The sequence below is a fragment of the Gekko japonicus genome, unplaced genomic scaffold (genome assembly GCF_001447785.1).
Source record: "Gekko japonicus isolate JY-2015 unplaced genomic scaffold, Gekko_japonicus_V1.1 scaffold4593, whole genome shotgun sequence".
Classification (NCBI taxonomy): domain Eukaryota; kingdom Metazoa; phylum Chordata; class Lepidosauria; order Squamata; family Gekkonidae; genus Gekko; species Gekko japonicus.
This window is the reverse complement of record NW_015168802.1, coordinates 16,562-33,540: the sequence shown is the minus strand read 5'-3', so window position 1 is coordinate 33,540 and position 16,979 is coordinate 16,562. Positions and strand designations below refer to the sequence as shown.

At 50.1% G+C, this 16,979-nt stretch overlaps 1 protein-coding gene across 1 annotated transcript in view; it reads left to right on the top strand.

Moving 5' to 3' along the window:
• The window catches only part of BNIP2 (BCL2/adenovirus E1B 19kDa interacting protein 2), a 27,757-nt gene extending 11,153 nt beyond the window's left edge, over positions 1-16,604 (top strand). Inside the window, exons 5-11 of the mRNA XM_015415713.1 lie at positions 1,099-1,275; positions 1,376-1,478; positions 3,891-4,022; positions 6,090-6,176; positions 6,550-6,648; positions 7,920-7,955; positions 15,442-16,604. Of these exons, the coding sequence (XP_015271199.1) occupies positions 1,099-1,275; positions 1,376-1,478; positions 3,891-4,022; positions 6,090-6,176; positions 6,550-6,648; positions 7,920-7,955; positions 15,442-15,490 (683 nt within the window). The 3' untranslated portion in view covers positions 15,491-16,604. The remainder of the gene's footprint in view (positions 1-1,098; positions 1,276-1,375; positions 1,479-3,890; positions 4,023-6,089; positions 6,177-6,549; positions 6,649-7,919; positions 7,956-15,441) is intronic.
• The last annotated feature ends 375 nt before the right edge of the window (positions 16,605-16,979 follow it).

Here is a 16,979-nt window from a genome sequence, read left to right as displayed (position 1 = left end):
GTAGCCATATTGGTCTGAAGCAGTAGAACAAAGTTCGAGTCCAGTGGCACCTTTAAGACCAACACATTTTATTCAAGGTATAAGCTTTTGTGTTCATGCACACTTCTTCAGATACATTTAAATGGTAACTTCCATTTCAGTGCATCTGAAGGAGCATGCATGCACACGAAAGCTTATGCCCAGAATAAAACAGTGTTCATCCTAATCCATTTTAGGTCTTTCCACAACGGCTGCACTGTGAAGTCTGAATACCTGTGTTTTAAATTGTGAAAAATGCCATTGCCTGAATCAAGGGCTACTTAGATCAACACTGAAAACACCTTTATGGCGGGACTGCTCTTGATAAACACTGATTTTTCAGCGCATCAAAGGGCCAGTTCATATTGTCTAATATATTCAGGATTTTGGAAAGAAATCAAAACTTTCACACATTGGTCAGTCACTCGAGCAAAAAGGTTCAGGGTGGGAATTTATTTATTTATTTATTGTTTTGATTTATAGCCCGCCCTCCCCGCAAGCGGGCTCAGGGCGGCTCACAAATAGGGCACATGCCAATATATAAAACAGGTTAAAAGCAACATAAAAACAGTCATTTGCAATATTACACAGTGCTCCAGATGTTTCAAATCAGTCTTCAATAAAATGACGGCATCTTGAAGATGGTACTCCCAGTTCAGTTCCCAGTTCAGTGTCAACAGACGGCACGGAGCTTGCGAAAGCGTTTGAGGCCCTTGCTTAGCGTGGCGACAAGCGTGTTTGATCTCACCTGTGATTTGCAGCGCCATGGCGTCTTAAACTTTTTTTAGTTTAGTTTAGAGAGCCAGTTTGGTGCAGTGGACTCTAATCTGGGAGAACCGGGTTTGAGTCCCCCCTCCTCCACATGCAGCTGCTGGATGACCTTGGGCAAGCCATAGTTCTGTCAGAGCTGTTCTTGAAAAAGAGCAGTTTCTGTCAGAGCTCTCTCAGCCCCACCTACCTCACAGGGTGTCTGTTGTGGGGAGGGGGAGGGAAAGGAGATTGTGAGCCGCTCTGAGACACCTTTGGGTAGTGGGCGGGGTATAAATCCAATCTCCTCTTCTTTTTTCAACCCTCGGACAGACGATCTTCCGAAACCCAAATCGACCGAAGTCATTAGGGAAGGAGAGCTTCCGGAATACTCAGCATCCGAGGAGAAAGAGGAGGAGCGGCGCTGGCGTTTGTTCCGGATCGGAGAGCAGTCTCACCGGGTGGACATGAAGGCCATCGAGCCCTATAAGAAAGTGATCCGGCACGGAGGTGAGGTGGGATGGGGCGGCCGTCTGTGTCTGCCCCTGGGAAGCGCGGGAAGAAGCACCCCCAAGTTGACCCCTGGTTTGTTTCCCCCCCTCCTTTCTAGGATATTACGGCGATGGATTAAACGCGATAGTCGTGTTCGCCGTTTGCTTCATGCCGGAAAGCAGTCAGCCAAACTACAAATACTTAATGGATAACCTATTTAAGTAAGTTGTACCCGGCGAACCTGCCTCTTACGGCGTTAAAATCGGCTCCCGTAAGCACACAGTTGCCCTGCCCCGGAGGGCCCAGGCGAGCCTGATTTTATCAGATCTCAGAAGCAATGCAGGGTCAGCCAAGGAAGTCCAGGGTTGCTATGTCTCTTGCCCGGAAAAACCCTACAGCAGTGGTGGCGAACCTATGGCAGGGGTGCCAGAGGTGGCACTCAGAGCCCTCTCTGTGGGCACGCGTGCCATCGCCCCAACCAGGCCCAGACCATCATTAAAGTGTCGAAGTCTCTGCCAAATAATTTTAAGTAAATGAAAGCCTTTGGGATTGCTTCCCGTACTTTTTTTGGATCATCTTAAGTTAATGTATGAGTTGTTTTTTTCTAAAGTAAGAACCTCAGTATTCAGGTGAAATTGCCGTGTTGGCACTTTGCAATAAATAAGTGGGTTTTGGGTCGCACTTTGGGCACTCGGTCTCTAAAAGGTTCGCCATCACTGCCCTACAGGGTCAGGTGTCGCGGTGAAGTGCGCAGACTCTAATCTGGGAGAACCGGGTCTGCTGGATGACCTTGGGCAAGCCGTAGTTCTGTCAGAGCTGTCCTTGAAAGGGCAGTTCTGGAAAGAGCTCTCTCAGCCCCACCCACCTCCCAGGGTGTCTGTTGTGGGGAGGGGGAGGGAAAGGAGTTTGGAAGCCGCTCTGAGACTCAGAGTTGAAGGGCAGGGTATAAATCCAATATTCTCTTCCTCCCCCTCCTCCTCTTCTTCATCTTCTCCATCTTCTTCTTCATCAGCTGCAACTTTATAGCACTTAATTAATGCCCTGACTGGAACAGCCCAGGCTAGGCCAAGCACATCAGATCTCAGAAGCTTAAGCAGGGTCAGCCCCGGTTAGTCCTTGGATGGGAGACCACCCCGGAAGGCCAGGGGCGCTGTGCAGAGGCAGGCAGCGGCAGACCATCTTTGAATGTTTCTTGCCATAGGAGTCACCACAAGTTGGCAGCCACATGAGGACACTTTTTCCACCACCGACGACTCTTTATTGCTCAAGACCTCAGAGAGTTCCTGCCAGAGATCTTCCCGGTGCTTCGATCAAAGAGTTTTTTTTTCCTGCCGAGCATAATAAGGACTGAACTGGGCACTTTCAGCAACAGAGCTTGTGCTGTTGCACTGAGCTAGGCCCCCACCCACCTGCTTTCTGCTGCGTCTTACCTTCAGTCATGCGGCGAAAATCCTGGTGCCGCCATGGCGGCGGCATTGTTAAAAAATTTGCACAGCCGATCCAGTTTCCAGAGGCCAATTATAGGTCTTTCTGGGCAGAAGCTTCAGCTGCCCTGCCCACTTTCTGAGAACACTTGGCAGGTGCCCGTGGGCGCCACGTTGGGGACCCCGGTATAGGGTATGGGTGTCCAGAGTTATCAGCCTTTCCTGCTCCATCCACTTCTCCCCCACCAGCCCAGCGAATACTAGGCAGATAATGAACTTTTCCTTGTGGTGCAGTGAAATGGTGTCTGTCTAAATCAGGGGTGTCAAACATGCGGCCCGGGGGCCAGATCAGGCCCCCGGAGGGCTTCCATCAGGCCCACAGTGGAACTGGCCATCTCCTGCTTCCAGTTCTGCTGCTGCTGCATCATCACGTGCTTCGCCAGACTCTCTTAATCACTCAGCCATTTCATGTTTTAACCTGGGTCCTAGGCTCAGAACTCTTGAGCATGAGATTTCTCTGGTGAATATTGATTAATCAAAAGTAGGTGTGCCGCTTGCAGATACACACTTGAACAGCATACCCTAGATTTCAACAGCACAGACAGTAATTCAGAGCAAGAGGTGTCAGTTATCAGATACTGTTAAATAAACAAAATATCGCAAGAGCGCTAATGTTTTAAGCAGGTTTTTATTTTAGGGTGGGAAAAAATATCTTTGTGTCCTGTATAAAGCTTCTGTCTCCGCTACTTGGCGTTACAACACACTTGAACAGCATGCCCTAGATTTCAACAGCACAGACAGTAATTCAGAGCAAGAGGTGTCAGTTATCAGATAACTGTTAAATATCGCAAGAGCGCTAATGTTTTAAGCAGGTTTTTATTTTAGGGTGGAAAAGAATATCTTTGTGTCCTGTATAAAGTTTCTGTCTCTGCTACCTGGCGTTACATTTTCATGACACGCATGGCCCGGCCCAACAAGGTCTCACTTATGTCAGATCCGGCCTTCATAACAAATGAGTTCGACACCCCTGGTCTGAGTGTTGTGTGCTCCCTTCCCTTCACTGACTGCTCCAGATTTGCAGGTAGCCTGGCCCAAACTAACACACACACACCCGCCCTGGAGGGTCTGATATGCCTGCAGTGCAAACTGCTTAGCGAATGGGGAGATGGACCTTTGGAGGCGACCTGGACCTTGCTTCTCTCCTGGTAGGTTCGTGATCGGAACACTGGAGTTGCTGGTTGCCGAGAACTACATGATCGTTTACCTCAATGGCGCCACGACGCGGAGGAGGATGCCCAGCCTGGGCTGGCTCAGGAAATGCTACCAACAGATCGACAGGAGGTGAGGAGGAAGGGAGGTGCTCGTAGACCCCCTGACTGCAGAAGGCACCGCGTAAGACACCTCTCCGCCTGCCGTTGCTGCCGTTGCCGAGTAGCGGAAAGCAAGTTTTAATTGTCCCGCCTGTGTCACTTGGGTTTCCGAAGTTCCGGGGGAGAGACGGCACCTAGCAAAGCGCAAGGGCAGGAGCGCTGTGTCGGAACCTTGGAAGGATCAGTTCCCAGGAGCAGTCACTCAGAAGAATGAAAGTTTATCGAGACAGTGATCAGATCCAGACTCTTAACGGTCTGTGTTAGAACTAAGGAAAAGCGCGCGAAGCCAGCAAATTACACTCAAATCAGTCAGAGCCCTGATGGCCCAGGGCCAGTCATACCTAAAACCAAAGGCCCGTCGGAATAACGGTTCGTGATTTCCAAGAGAAAGACGACGCCAGTACAGACTGGGGCACAAGGTTACATGTCTCAGCTAAAAGAGATAAGAGTCAATCAAAACAACAAAGGGAAAAGACTAGAGACAGTGATCAGATCCAGACTCTTAACGATCTGTGTTAGAACTAAGGAAAAGCGTGCGAAGCCAGCAAATTATACTCAAATCAGTCAGAGCCCTGATGGGCCAGGGCCAGTCATACCTAAAACCAAAGGCCCGCCGGAATAACGGTTCGTGATTTCCAAGAGAAAGACGACGCCAGTACAGACTGGGGCACAAGGTTACATGTCTCAGCTAAAAGAGATAAGAGTCAATCAAAACAACAAAGGGAAAAGACTAGTGTCGCAGGAGTTCCCAAATATACAAATCCCACTAGTAGAAAACACCATCAAAGTTTGCCAAAACAATATATTAAACAATTACAAAGTTGGTGGTGTCACAACAACAACATCATTGATGCATACTGTAACAATAATAAGGCGTAAGATACAATATTTCCTCCTTTGAAGATAAGACATAAAGTCCATGTAGTCAGTGTAACTTGGTAGGAGGAGTCGCTTCTTACGCTGTGAACCTTGTGGTCTGTTGAAATTGCTGAAATCAGGTTCCCACTCACACAGCCGGCAAGCTGAAGAAGTCGAAGGAAATGCATCTTCCAAGTATCTAGAACGGGCGTCTTTGCAAAAGTTGTTTGGACAATATTATGACTACGTGGACTCCTCCTTTCACTGGTTACGTGGACTTTATGTCTTCAAAGGAGGAAATATTGTACCTTATGCCTTATTAGAGTTACAGTATACATTAATGTTGTCGTTGTGACACCACCAACTTTATAATGGTTCAATATATTGTTTTGGCAGTCTTTGATGGTGTTTTCTACTAGTGGAATTCGTATATTTGAAAAAGAGATAACAGAGCAGGCAAAGCAGGCAGAAACGAAAGTATACTTTCCAGTCACCCCCTTACATCCCATGACAACTAAGCCCGTTGATACGGGTGGGGTTGACACACAGAAGGAGAAGCAAACTAGGCAGCTGGCGCGCAGTCCCACAACAGTGCGGCGAAATTATTTTGTATAAAGCAAACTTCCTAAAAAAACCCCGCCACCCTTCCAAAAGGTGGGCGGCGTCGGCTGACAAGAAAAGGGCACGTATTTAACACTGCCGTGTCAACATCCCGCTGTGTCCCCGTCTGGGTTCGCGAACGCCTTCCAAACAGCCCAGCCACCCACCCCACCCCCGTTTCCGGTTTTGCCGACTTTCTTCTCTGCGAGCCGCTGAGCGGGGATCATCTGCTTTGTCCCGGCAAATAGGTGGAGGATGCAGATACGCAGTCCCGTCTCTGCCCTTCTCCCCGGCTGGCGTCCCCTTCCGGTTCTTCTTCCTGCCCCAGAAAACCTGGCCGGAACCCGACCCTCTGCAGGTAGGGGGACGCACCTCCCCTCCGTTGTCTCTTCCAATCACCCCGGCACGACGATGTGTGATCTCGCTGTTGTTCGTCCAGTTCTAGTGAGAGTCGCCGATCCCGTAGCTCCTTAGGAGTTCATTCTAGCAACGAGTTTAGAGCGCTAGCCAGCAGCTGCCGAGCTTTTAGCGTATGCTTGTGTTTGTTTCTGTGGCTGACTCTCCTCCTGCTTAACTTTAGGTTGAAGAAAAATCTGAAATCCTTAATCATAGTTCATCCCTCCTGGTTTATCAGGACGCTTCTGGCAATCACGAAACCTTTTATTAGGTAACACTAAAATATATATATGTATGTCTGTATTTAAAAATACGTAGGTATGTTTGCTTTTGAGAGCCAGTTTGGTGTAGTGGTTAAGTGCGCGGACTCTAATCTGGGAGAACTGGGTTTGATTCCTCACTCCTCCACTTGCACCTGCTGGATGACCTTGGGCAAGCCATAGTTCTGACAAGAGCTATCCTTGAAAGGGCAGTTCTGGAAAGAGCTCTCTCAGCCCCACCTTCCTCCCAGGGTGTCTGTTGTGGGGAGAGGAAGGGAAAGGAGTTTGTAAGCCGCACTGAAACTCCGAGGGAAGGGCGGGGGTACAAATCCAATCTCTTCTTCTCCTTTAGTGATAACCATGTTTTCCGATCTCTTCCTTTAGCTCGAAATTCAGCCAAAAAATCAGATACGTCTTCACTCTGGCAGAGCTGGCGGAACTGGTCCCCATAGAATCCGTGGGCATACCAGAATGCATAAAGCAGTAGGTCTCGAGTCTATATCTTTTGCGTTTGTTTCTCAGCCACGTACCTCTTTGGTGGTGAAGTTTAGCTCCTGGAAACCCTGGCTTGTTTTTGCGTCTGCAAAGTCGTGGCCTCTCCCTCGGGAAGAGAGTCTCTCTCAGCTTACCAATAAAATGAAGGGCAGTGGAGACGGCAGGCCGGATCCTGCCGACCTGTGCCACTTTCCTCCAGTGCAGAGAGACGCTTCTGCTGACATAACAGTTGCCAGCTTCCAGGTGGTTAAAAGTAAGAGCGATCACGGGTTGGAGTGGTAAACAGCAAAATACAACTGTGATATAATAACAGTATCTTTGTATGATCAAAGGTTAGTGCAACACCGTCACCTTTTCACAATCAACAAACGTTTCTATGTATAAACGTCCCACCAAACTTCTAAGGATGAATACACGCCAATGGATACATTAACGTAAACAGTCCTATTTTGTGATCCGTTCCTCTTTTCTTTTTCTCTTCCATGTTTTAGTTTTACATGTGGCAGTTTTTCCTTTTTCTCTTCTGTCCTTCCGGAAGAATAGATAGATAGATAGATAGATAGATAGATAGATAGATAGATAGATAGATAGATAGATAGATAGATAGAGAGATAGATAGAGAGATAGATAGAGAGAGAGATAGAGAGAGAGATAGAGAGAGAGAGAGAGAGAGCTAGTTAGAGAGATAGAGAGAGATAGATAGAGAGAGAGAGAGAGATAGATAGAGAGATAGATATCCTCACTCCTACACATTTTTGGTTGGCTCCGCCTCCTGCGGCGGCCGTTTTGCGGCCTCTGCACCCACCGCACTGTGACAGAATTCCAGAGCCACCCGTGGACTCAAAAAGATTGGGGACTCCGTGGACCAGAGGAAAGTTCCTCAGCAGAAGGTGTCCGTGGGAGGCAGTGCCTCACGCCCAACCACTTCTTCAGGGTTGCTCTCTTCCCAGCGTTCTGCGTTCCAGTCCGCACCCCGAATCAAAGCTCGTAGACTGACGCAGACCAGTTGCTTTCCTGATCTACCTTTCTGAGGGATTGTGATGCTTGGGGGGAGGTTGGGGGGAGGACGACAAAATGCACTGGAAAATTGGGCACGTTTTGCAACAATTGAAATCCTGTTTCTTCTGCAATGACGTTTAAAAGCAAGCCAAGGAAAGCGTCTCTGCTAGATTTGCCGTCGCCTTCAAGACTGGGGGGTGGTTGGGTGGTGTACAGCATTGCGCTTTTCGAAACTAAAAATCAAATTTTCCCCCACCAAGGTACGACGAAGAAAAACTTAGAAAGAAAGCCAAAAGGTACACGCGCCTCTCGATCAGGGCCCCACATCTAATCTTCGCCAGCTTTGCACGGGGGCTGAGGCTGACTTCAGCGGGCTGGAATGCCCACGGCACGTGCAAATGGACACACACCCCTGCCGGCAGAGCTCGCCCCCGTCTCTGGCTTAGCTTGTGCCATCGCTGTGTGTCAGTTGCGTTGAGTGAAAAACCTGCCTGCTGCTACAGAAGGGAGCTGCGTAGCCCCGAAAGCTCACATCTTCTGTCTGCTCGTAGCACTAAACTTTGGGCTCATAGAACCGCTGATACTTCCCCCCTTGAAGTATTAGCAGCAATTCCCACCAAATATTTCCTGAATGCTAAATTCCTAGCAGTCGCTGAAGTTTCAGAATTGCCTGACTCCCACCCCCGGTTGACACTGGCTTTCTAGCTTCCTGTGCTGTCTGCATGCACGGCGCTTTCTCTCTCTCTCTCTCTCACCAGTTGTATGCTTGGGTTCTCTCTGGTGCTCGGAAGCTCATGGCCTGCTCACATGCTTCTCGTGGCTTTGTGAGTTCATGGGATGCTGTCCGGTCGGCTGCTTGACCATCACTGTTGCTACTAACTACTTAACTTGATCCAGAGGGCGCCCTGAGGTGCGAGAATGCTTCACGATGCCTCATTCTAAAATTCTCCGCCTTAGGTCAAAGGGCAGGCCGCTACCTAGTGAGGCGAAACCAGCCTGTTTCTAACACAAGGAAACTTAGAACAGTAGACGCGTTTAGCTTTTTCACCGAAAGGGGAAACTGCCATATTTAATACTGTTCCCTCCCCCTTGACAATTGCAAAAAGAAGCAGAGAGGTAATATTTAGAATGCTTTTCAAGGCTGGCTGGCACCTGAGAGAAAAGTGAGTTTTCTGTTTTTCTTCAGGGAGGGACCGTGGCTCAGTGGCAGAGCCTGTGCTTGGCATGCAGAAGGTCCCAGGTTCAGTCCGCAGCATCTCCAGTTAAAAGGACCAGGGGATGTGAAAGACCTTGATCTTGGACCCTGGCTCAGTGGCAGAGCCTCTGCTTGGCATGCAGAAGGTTCAATCCCCGGCATTTCCAGTTAAAAGGACCAGGCAGGAGGTGATGTGAAAGATCTCTGTGCCTGAGACCTTGGAGAGCTGCTGCCAGTCTGAGTAGACAACCCTGACTTTGATGGATTCAGTCTAAAGCAGCTTTTATGTGTGATCGTGTGTTTAGGGAAGGGGCCGTGGCTCAGTGGCAGAGCATCTGCCTGGCATGCAGAAGGTCCCGGGTTCAGACTCCGGCATCTCCAGTTTAAAAAAAGAATCTGGGAGTAGGTGATGTGAAAGACTCTGGAGAGCTGCTGCCAGTCTGAGTAGACAATTCTGAATCTGAGAGGCCAGATTTTATTATAGGGTTAAAGTCCGTGGCTCAGTGGAAGAGCCTTTGCTTGGCACGCAGAAGGTCCCAGGTTCAATTCCCAGCATCTCCAGTTAAAAAGGACCAAGCAGGAGGTGATGGGAAAGACCTCTGCCTGAGACCCTGGAGAGCTGTCAAGAGGGGCCGTGGCTCAGTGGAAGAGCCTCTGCTTGGCATGCAGAAGGCCCCAGGTTCAATCCCCGGCATCTCCAGTTAAAAGGACCAGGCATTAGGTGATTTGAAGGACTTCTCCTGAAGGAGAGCCAGTTTGGTGTAGTGGTTAAGTGCACGGACTCTAATCTGGGAGAACCGGGTTTGATTCCCCACTCCTCCACTTGCACCTGCTGATGTGACCTTGGGTCAGTCACAAGCTCTGGCACAGCTGTCCTTGAAAAAGAGCAGTTTCCGGCAGAGCTCTCTCAGCCCCGCCCACCTCACAGGGTGTCCGCCCACCTCACAGGAGTTTGTGAGCCGCTCTGAGACACCTTTGGGTAGTGAAGGGCGGGGTATAAATCCAATCTCTTCTTTTCTTCTTCTTCTACCCCCGGAGACCCTGGAGAGCTGCTGCCAGTCTGAGTAGACAAGACTGTATTTGATGGACCAAGGCTCTGATCCAGTACAAGGCAGCTTCATGCGTTTATGCATTATAGGGGAGGGGCCAGTGGCTCAGAGCCTCTCCTTGGCATGCAGAAGGTCCCAGGTTCAATCCCCGGCATCTCCAGTTCAGAGGACCAGGTAGTAGGAGATTGGAAAGATGTTTGCCTGAGACTCCGGCTCAGTGGCAAAACTTCTGTGTAGCATGCCGAAGGTCCCAAGTTCCGTTCCCAGCATCTCCAGTTAAAAGGACCAGGCAGCGGGTGATGGGAAAGACCTCTGCCTGAGACCCTGGAGAGCGGCTGCCAGCCTGAGTAGGCGACACTGACTTGTATGGGCCGAGGGTCTGATTCAGTATAAAGCAGCTTCATGTGAGAAAAGGGTCTGGATTCAAAACCTGTCGTCTCAGCTGTGTTGGTCTTGGCCTCCACGGGTGTCCATCCCGTCACCCAAACAGACGGTGGAGGAAGGGGTTACCGGTGTGTGCAGTAGTCAAAAAACCAGCAGACCCAGAGGCGGGACTGCCTTCTCTTTTGGAGCCCTCGAGGGTATCAGGCCGAGATGCTTAGGAAGGTCTGTTTTTCCGGCTTGATTCTGAATGTCTTGATGTGGCCAGACAAACGAGGAATCCCGCTTAACCCGGACTTGCTGTTAGCCGGAACGGTTCCGCTCCCTTGCAGTTCGGTCGTGAATTTTCAGGAAGAAGGCTGCCAGAGGATGTAGTGATGGCCACGGGAATAAACCACTTGAAAAGGGGGTTGGATAGAGTCATGAAAGATAAGTCTATCAGTGGAGACTAGCTATGGTGACGGAGGGGAACCTTCACATTTAGAGGCACTAAGCCTCTGTATCCTAGAGCCAGGAGGCAACATCAGGGGAAGGCCTCGGCCTCTGTGCCCTGTTGTTGGCCCTTTGGAGGAACTGGTTGGCTGCTGTGTGAGACAGGAGGATGCTGGACTAGAGGGACCCTCACTGGTCTGATCCAGCAGGGCTCTTCTGAGGTTCTTATCAGGGGAAGGCCTCAGCTTCTATGCCCTGTTCTTGGCCCTCCAGAGGAACTGGCTGGCCCCTGTGTGAGACGGGATGCTGGACTAGATGGACCCTCACTGGTCTGATCCAGCAGGGCTCTTCTTAGGTTCTTCTCAGGTGAAGGCCTCGGCCTCTGTGCCCTGTTGTTGGCCCTCCAGAGGAATTGGTTGGCCAGTGTGTGAGACAGGATGCTAGAATGGATGGACCCTCACAGGTCTGATCCAGCAGGGCTCTTCTGAGGTTGTCCACAGGGGAAGGCCTCGGACTCTGTGCCCTGTTGTTGGCCCTCCAGAGGAGCTGGTTGGCCACCGTGTGAGACAGGATGCTGGACTAGATGGACCTTCTGATCCAGCAGAGCTCTTGTGATGTTCTTAAGGCTGACAAGTTTTGAAAGTAGAAAAAGAGTTCAGTAGCTGAAGAAGGAAAGAAAGAAGGAAAGAGTCTGGTAGGACTTTAAAGACTGATGAAATTTGTTGTAGGGTACGAAGAAGTGAGCAGTGACTCACGAAAGCCCATACCCTACAACAAATGGTGTTAGTCTTCGAGGTGCTATTGGACTCTTTTCTGCTGCTACAGACAGACTGACATGAGCTACCCATCTTCATCCATCTCTATGGAACGTTTTGAAAGATTTGTATCCACCGTTTCAGTTTTCCCAGGCACTTGACAAGCAATTTTAAAAAGGCATAAGCTATCATCAATAGAGCCATGTCTCAACTCCCTAGCTAAGTGTGTTAGGTGTACATCAGAAGTAAAATTAGAAATTGGGGGTGGGGGAGAGAGGCAAAGTAAGACCTGAAGATGCCACGTCCCACCAAGGGTTAGGGGATTCTGTGATGTCCTTCAGTCCTGCTAATCAGCCATCCGGGGGGGCTCACTCTGTGTTACTTGTGCTTAAAAGGGGGGGGGACTGTACCATGTAGTGCCGATGGGGTCCTTCATTCATTTCTTTGTAGCTGCCCCTCTGGAAAGGTCACTTTTGCTAACCTTCCCCGGTTGACACTGGCTTTCTAGCTTCCTGTGCTGTCTGCATGCACGGCGCTTTCTCTCTCTCTCTCTCTCACCAGTTGTATGCTTGGGTTCTCTCTGGTGCTCGGAAGCTCATGGCCTGCTCACATGCTTCTCGTGGCTTTGTGAGTTCATGGGATGCTGTCCGGTCGGCTGCTTGACCATCACTGTTGCTACTAACTACTTAACTTGATCCAGAGGGCGCCCTGAGGTGCGAGAATGCTTCACGATGCCTCATTCTAAAATTCTCCGCCTTAGGTCAAAGGGCAGGCCGCTACCTAGTGAGGCGAAACCAGCCTGTTTCTAACACAAGGAAACTTAGAACAGTAGACGCGTTTAGCTTTTTCACCGAAAGGGGAAACTGCCATATTTAACACTGTCCCCCCCCCCCCCTTTGACAATTGCAAAAAGAAGCAGAGAGGTAATATTTAGAATGCTTTTCAAGGCTGGCTGGCACCTGAGAGAAAAGTGAGTTTTCTGTTTTTCTTCAGGGAGGGGCCGTGGCTCAGGGGCAGAGCCTCTGCTTGGCATGCAGAAGGTCCCAGGTTCCATTCCCAGCATCTCTAGCTAAAAGGACCAGGGGATGTGAAAGACCTTGATCTGGGACCCTGCCTCAGTGGCAGAGCCTCTGCTTGGCACGCAGAAGGTCCCAGATTCAGTCCCCGGCATCTCCAGTTAAAAGGACCAGGGGATGTGAAAAACCTTGACCTGGGACCCTGCCTCAGTGGCAGACCCTCTGCTTGGCATGCAGAAGGTCCCAGGTTCAGTCCCCGGCATCTCCAGTTAAAAGGACCAGGCAGGAGGTGATGTGAAAGATCTCTGTGCCTGAGATCTTGCAGAACTGCTGCCAGTCTGAGTAGACAACCCTGACTTTGATGGATTCAGTCTAAAGCAGCTTTTATGTGTGATCGTGTGTTTAGGGAAGGGGCTGTGGCTCAGTGGCAGAGCATCTGCCTGGCATGCAGAAGGTCCCGGGTTCAGACTCCGGCATCTCCAGTTTAAAAAAAGAATCTGGGAGTAGGTGATGTGAAAGACTCTGGAGAGCTGCTGCCAGTCTGAGTAGACAATTCTGAATCTGAGAGGCCAGATTTTATTATAGGGTTAGGGGCCGTGGCTCAGTGGAAGAGCCTTTGCTTGGCAGGCAGAAGGTCCCAGGTTCAATTCCCAGCATCTCCAGTTAAAAAGGACCAAGCAGGAGGTGATGGGAAAGACCTCCGCCTGAGACCCTAGAGAGCTGTCAAGAGGGGCCGTGGCTCAGTGGAAGAGCCTCTGATTGGCATGCAGAAGGCCCCAGGTTCAATCCCCGGCATCTCCAGTTAAAAGTACCAGGCATTAGGTGATCTGAAGGACTTCTCCTGAAGGAAAGCCAGTTTGGTGTAGTGGTTAAGTGAGCGGCCTCTAATCTGGGAGAACCGGGTTTGATTCCCCACTCCTCCACTTGCACCTGCTGATGTGACCTTGGGTCAGTCACAAGCTCTGGCACAGCTGTCCTTGAAAAAGAGCAGTTTCCGTCAGAGCTCTCTCAGCCCCGCCCACCTCACAGGGTGTCTGCCCACCTCACAGCAGTTTGTGAGCCGCTCTGAGACACCTTTGGGTAGTGAAGGGCGGGGTATAAATCCAATCTCTTCTTCTCTTCTTCTTCTACCCCCGGAGACCCTGGAGAGCTGCTGCCAGTCTGAGTAGACAAGACTGTATTTGATGGACCAAGGCTCTGATCCAGTACAAGGCAGCTTCATGCGTTCATGCATTATAGGGGAGGGGCCAGTGGCTCAGAGCCTCTGCTTGGCATGCAGAAGGTCCCAGGTTCAATCCCCAGCATCTCCAGTTCAAAGGACCAGGTAGTAGGAGATTGGAAAGATGTTCGCCTGAGACTCCGGCTCAGTGGCGAAACTTCTGTGTGGCATGCCGAAGGTCCCAAGTTCCGTTCACAGCATCTCCAGTTAAAAGGACCAGGCAGGAGGTGATGGGAAAGACCTCCGCCTGAGACCCTGGAGAGCGGCTGCCAGCCTGAGTAGGCGACACTGACTTGGGTGGGCCGAGGGTCTGATTCAGTATAAAGCAGCTTCATGTGAGAAAAGGGTCTGGAAACCTGTCATCTCAGCCGTGTTGCTCTTGGCCTCCACGGCTGCCAGAGGATGTAGTGATGGCCACGGGAATAAACCGCTTAAAAAGGGGGTTGGATAGATTCATGAAAGATCAGTCTATCAGTGGAGACTAGCCATGGTGACGGAGGGGAACCTTCACATTTAGAGGCACTAAGCCTCTGTATCCTAGAGCCAGGAGGCAACATCAGGGGAAGGCCTCGGCCTCTGTGCCCTGTTGTTGGCCCTTTGGAGGAACTGGTTGGCTGCTGTGTGAGACAGGAGGATGCTGGACTAGAGGGACCCTCACTGGTCTGATCCAGCAGGGCTCTTCTGATGTTCTTTTCAGGTGAAGGCCTCGGCCTTCCTGCCCTGTTGTTGGTCCTCCAGAGGAATTGGTTGGCCGCTGTGTGAGACAGGATGCTAGAATGGATGAACCACTGGTCTGATCCAGCAGGGCTCTTCTGAGATTCTTATCAGGGGAAGGCCTCAGCCTCTATGCCCTGTTCTTGGCCCTCCAGAGGATCTGGTTGGCCACTCCGTGAGACAGGAGGCTGGACTAGATGGACCTTCTGATCCAGCAGAGCTCTTGTGATGTTCTTAAGGCTGACAAGTAGAAAAAGAGTTCAGTAGCTGAAGAAGGAAAGAAAGAAGGAAAGAGTCTGGTAGGGCTTTAAAGACTGATGAAATTTGTTGTAGGGTACGAAGAAGTGAGCAGTGACTCACGAAAGCCCATACCCGACAACAAATGGTGTTAGTCTTCGAGGTGCTATTGGACTCTTTTCTGCTGCTACAGACAGACTGACATGAGCTACTCATCTTCATCCATCTCTATGGAACATTTTGAAAGATTTGTATCCACCGTTTCAGTTTTCCCAGGCACTTGACAAGCAATTTTAAAAAGGCATAAGCTATCATCAATAGAGCCATGTCTCAACTCCCTAGCTAAGTGTGTTAGGTGTACATCAGAAGTAAAATTAGAAATTGGGGGTAGGTTGGCAGGAGCGGGAACTAGAGACGGGAGCTCACTCCATCATGCGGCACCCGGGTCTCGAACTGCTGAACTACTGACCTTCCACAGCCTGCAGTTCAGTGTCTTAACCACTTGAGCCACCGCAGCTGTGTGTTACTTGTGCTTAAAATGGGGGGGGACTGTACCATGTAGTGCCGACGGGGTCCTTCATTCATTTCTTTGTAGCTGTCCCTCTGGAAAGGTCACTTTTGCTAACCTCACCAGTTCCCATTCATGATTTGCTGAGGGGACTCCAGCCGCTGTCGTCTGTGTGTGCTGTTTCGTTGAATTACTGCATACACTTTCTTCTGCCTGTAAAGGACTCAGTTGAGCTTCAGTTTTTCTCTCTTTTTTCTCCTTCTGTTTACTAAGCAGAATTGACCAAGAGCTTAACGGAAAGCAGGAACCGAAGACGGAACAGTGAAGAACCCTCGGAGTTGTCGGAGTTGAACCAAGACTGAGAAACGTGCCGACGGAATGACGTCTTGCCTTTTTTAAAAAAAACACAAACCTGTTGCGGCGGCTGGTTTGCCTCTGGACTTGTGCCCAGCGGTTTTTGACCCGCAGTATCGGCTTGCCCGTCCAGACGTATAGCTGCCTTTCTTGTAACTGCCTTATAATGCAAGCGTCACGGAGCGCCGTAGGAGGCGCCCACGTTCTATCTCAAAGGATGCTTATTCAGTAAATATTTATATGCATAAATGTTAAAGGAAAGGAAAGAGAGAATAATATATATATATTTTTACAACTTCTTAAAAGCAATACATAACGCCTGCCTACAGGGGTTTTTGCAAGGAGGCCAGAGGCCGACTCTTGACTGCTGTCATCCACTTGGTAATAAAAGTGCACAAGGATGTCTTGGAAATGGCCAACCGCCTCTCGGTCAACAGAAAACCCCCATCCGCACCCTCTGCTAGTCAGGGATAATCGGCCGGGCAGCAGAAAGGTGAGGCTTCCATTTTGGAGGTAACCAGCATTTGTTACACTGCTTTGGTGCAAATGATCGGCCCGGGCCCGTTGTCTAGAGGGCTTTCAGTTTTGGCTCTGAATAGCCGTGCTTATTTGTGAACAGAGGGGTTCAAAGAACGCCAGCTTGGGTCGCTTTACTCATTTGAACCGTGGACGTCCGATGCGCGAGCCAACCTTCATCACCCAAAGGCCTGTATCGACCCAACCGAGCCACGTTCTGCGTGAGACAGGCCAGCCGGCCAGCCTGAAGGGCAGATCCACGCATCAATGCAACACAAGGCTGCCGCCGAAAGTGGCATCCCCGTGCCATGAGCTTCCTCTCCCCATAACACTTAGCACATCTCGCTCCATGGTCTGCTGAGATTTCCCCCCCCCCCCGCCCTCCAGGGACACAGGGTGGAGAAATGCGCCGTGTTGGAGATAATGGGGTTGGCTGAGCGTGCCAATACAGAAGGGTGGAACCTGACACGGAGATGCCATTTTTCAGTGGCAGCTCTGTCTCCCCTTCCGTGCCCAGATGCACTGCCTTTTCTGCCATTTCGTAGACAGATCGTGCCTTGTGCTTTTTTTGAATAGCACCTTCCACCAGCACTGGATTCACTTTATATGTTTTTAAAGGAGTCTTTCTTTTTTTTTTTAAAGAAAAAAGAGAAAATCTGCACATCCACAGGCTTCTCACATGTGTGGAAATCTACTCGGCCCTAGGGCGGCCGGAATCCTTAGGTGAATGTCAGTCCACGGGTTTGTCCCACGCACTCATCCGAACGTGTTGATGCTCTGAAGCGGCTGATTGTCAGAATACCTGCCAAGAAACACTTTGCTGACTTTCTGGCAAGAGGGAGATCCTTCAAAGGGATCTTTCGTTTGCCTTTTCTTTAAAAAGAAAAGAAAAGGCCGTGTCTCATCACTCGTAAGCTACTTGTCAACACGTTACCCGTCTCCAA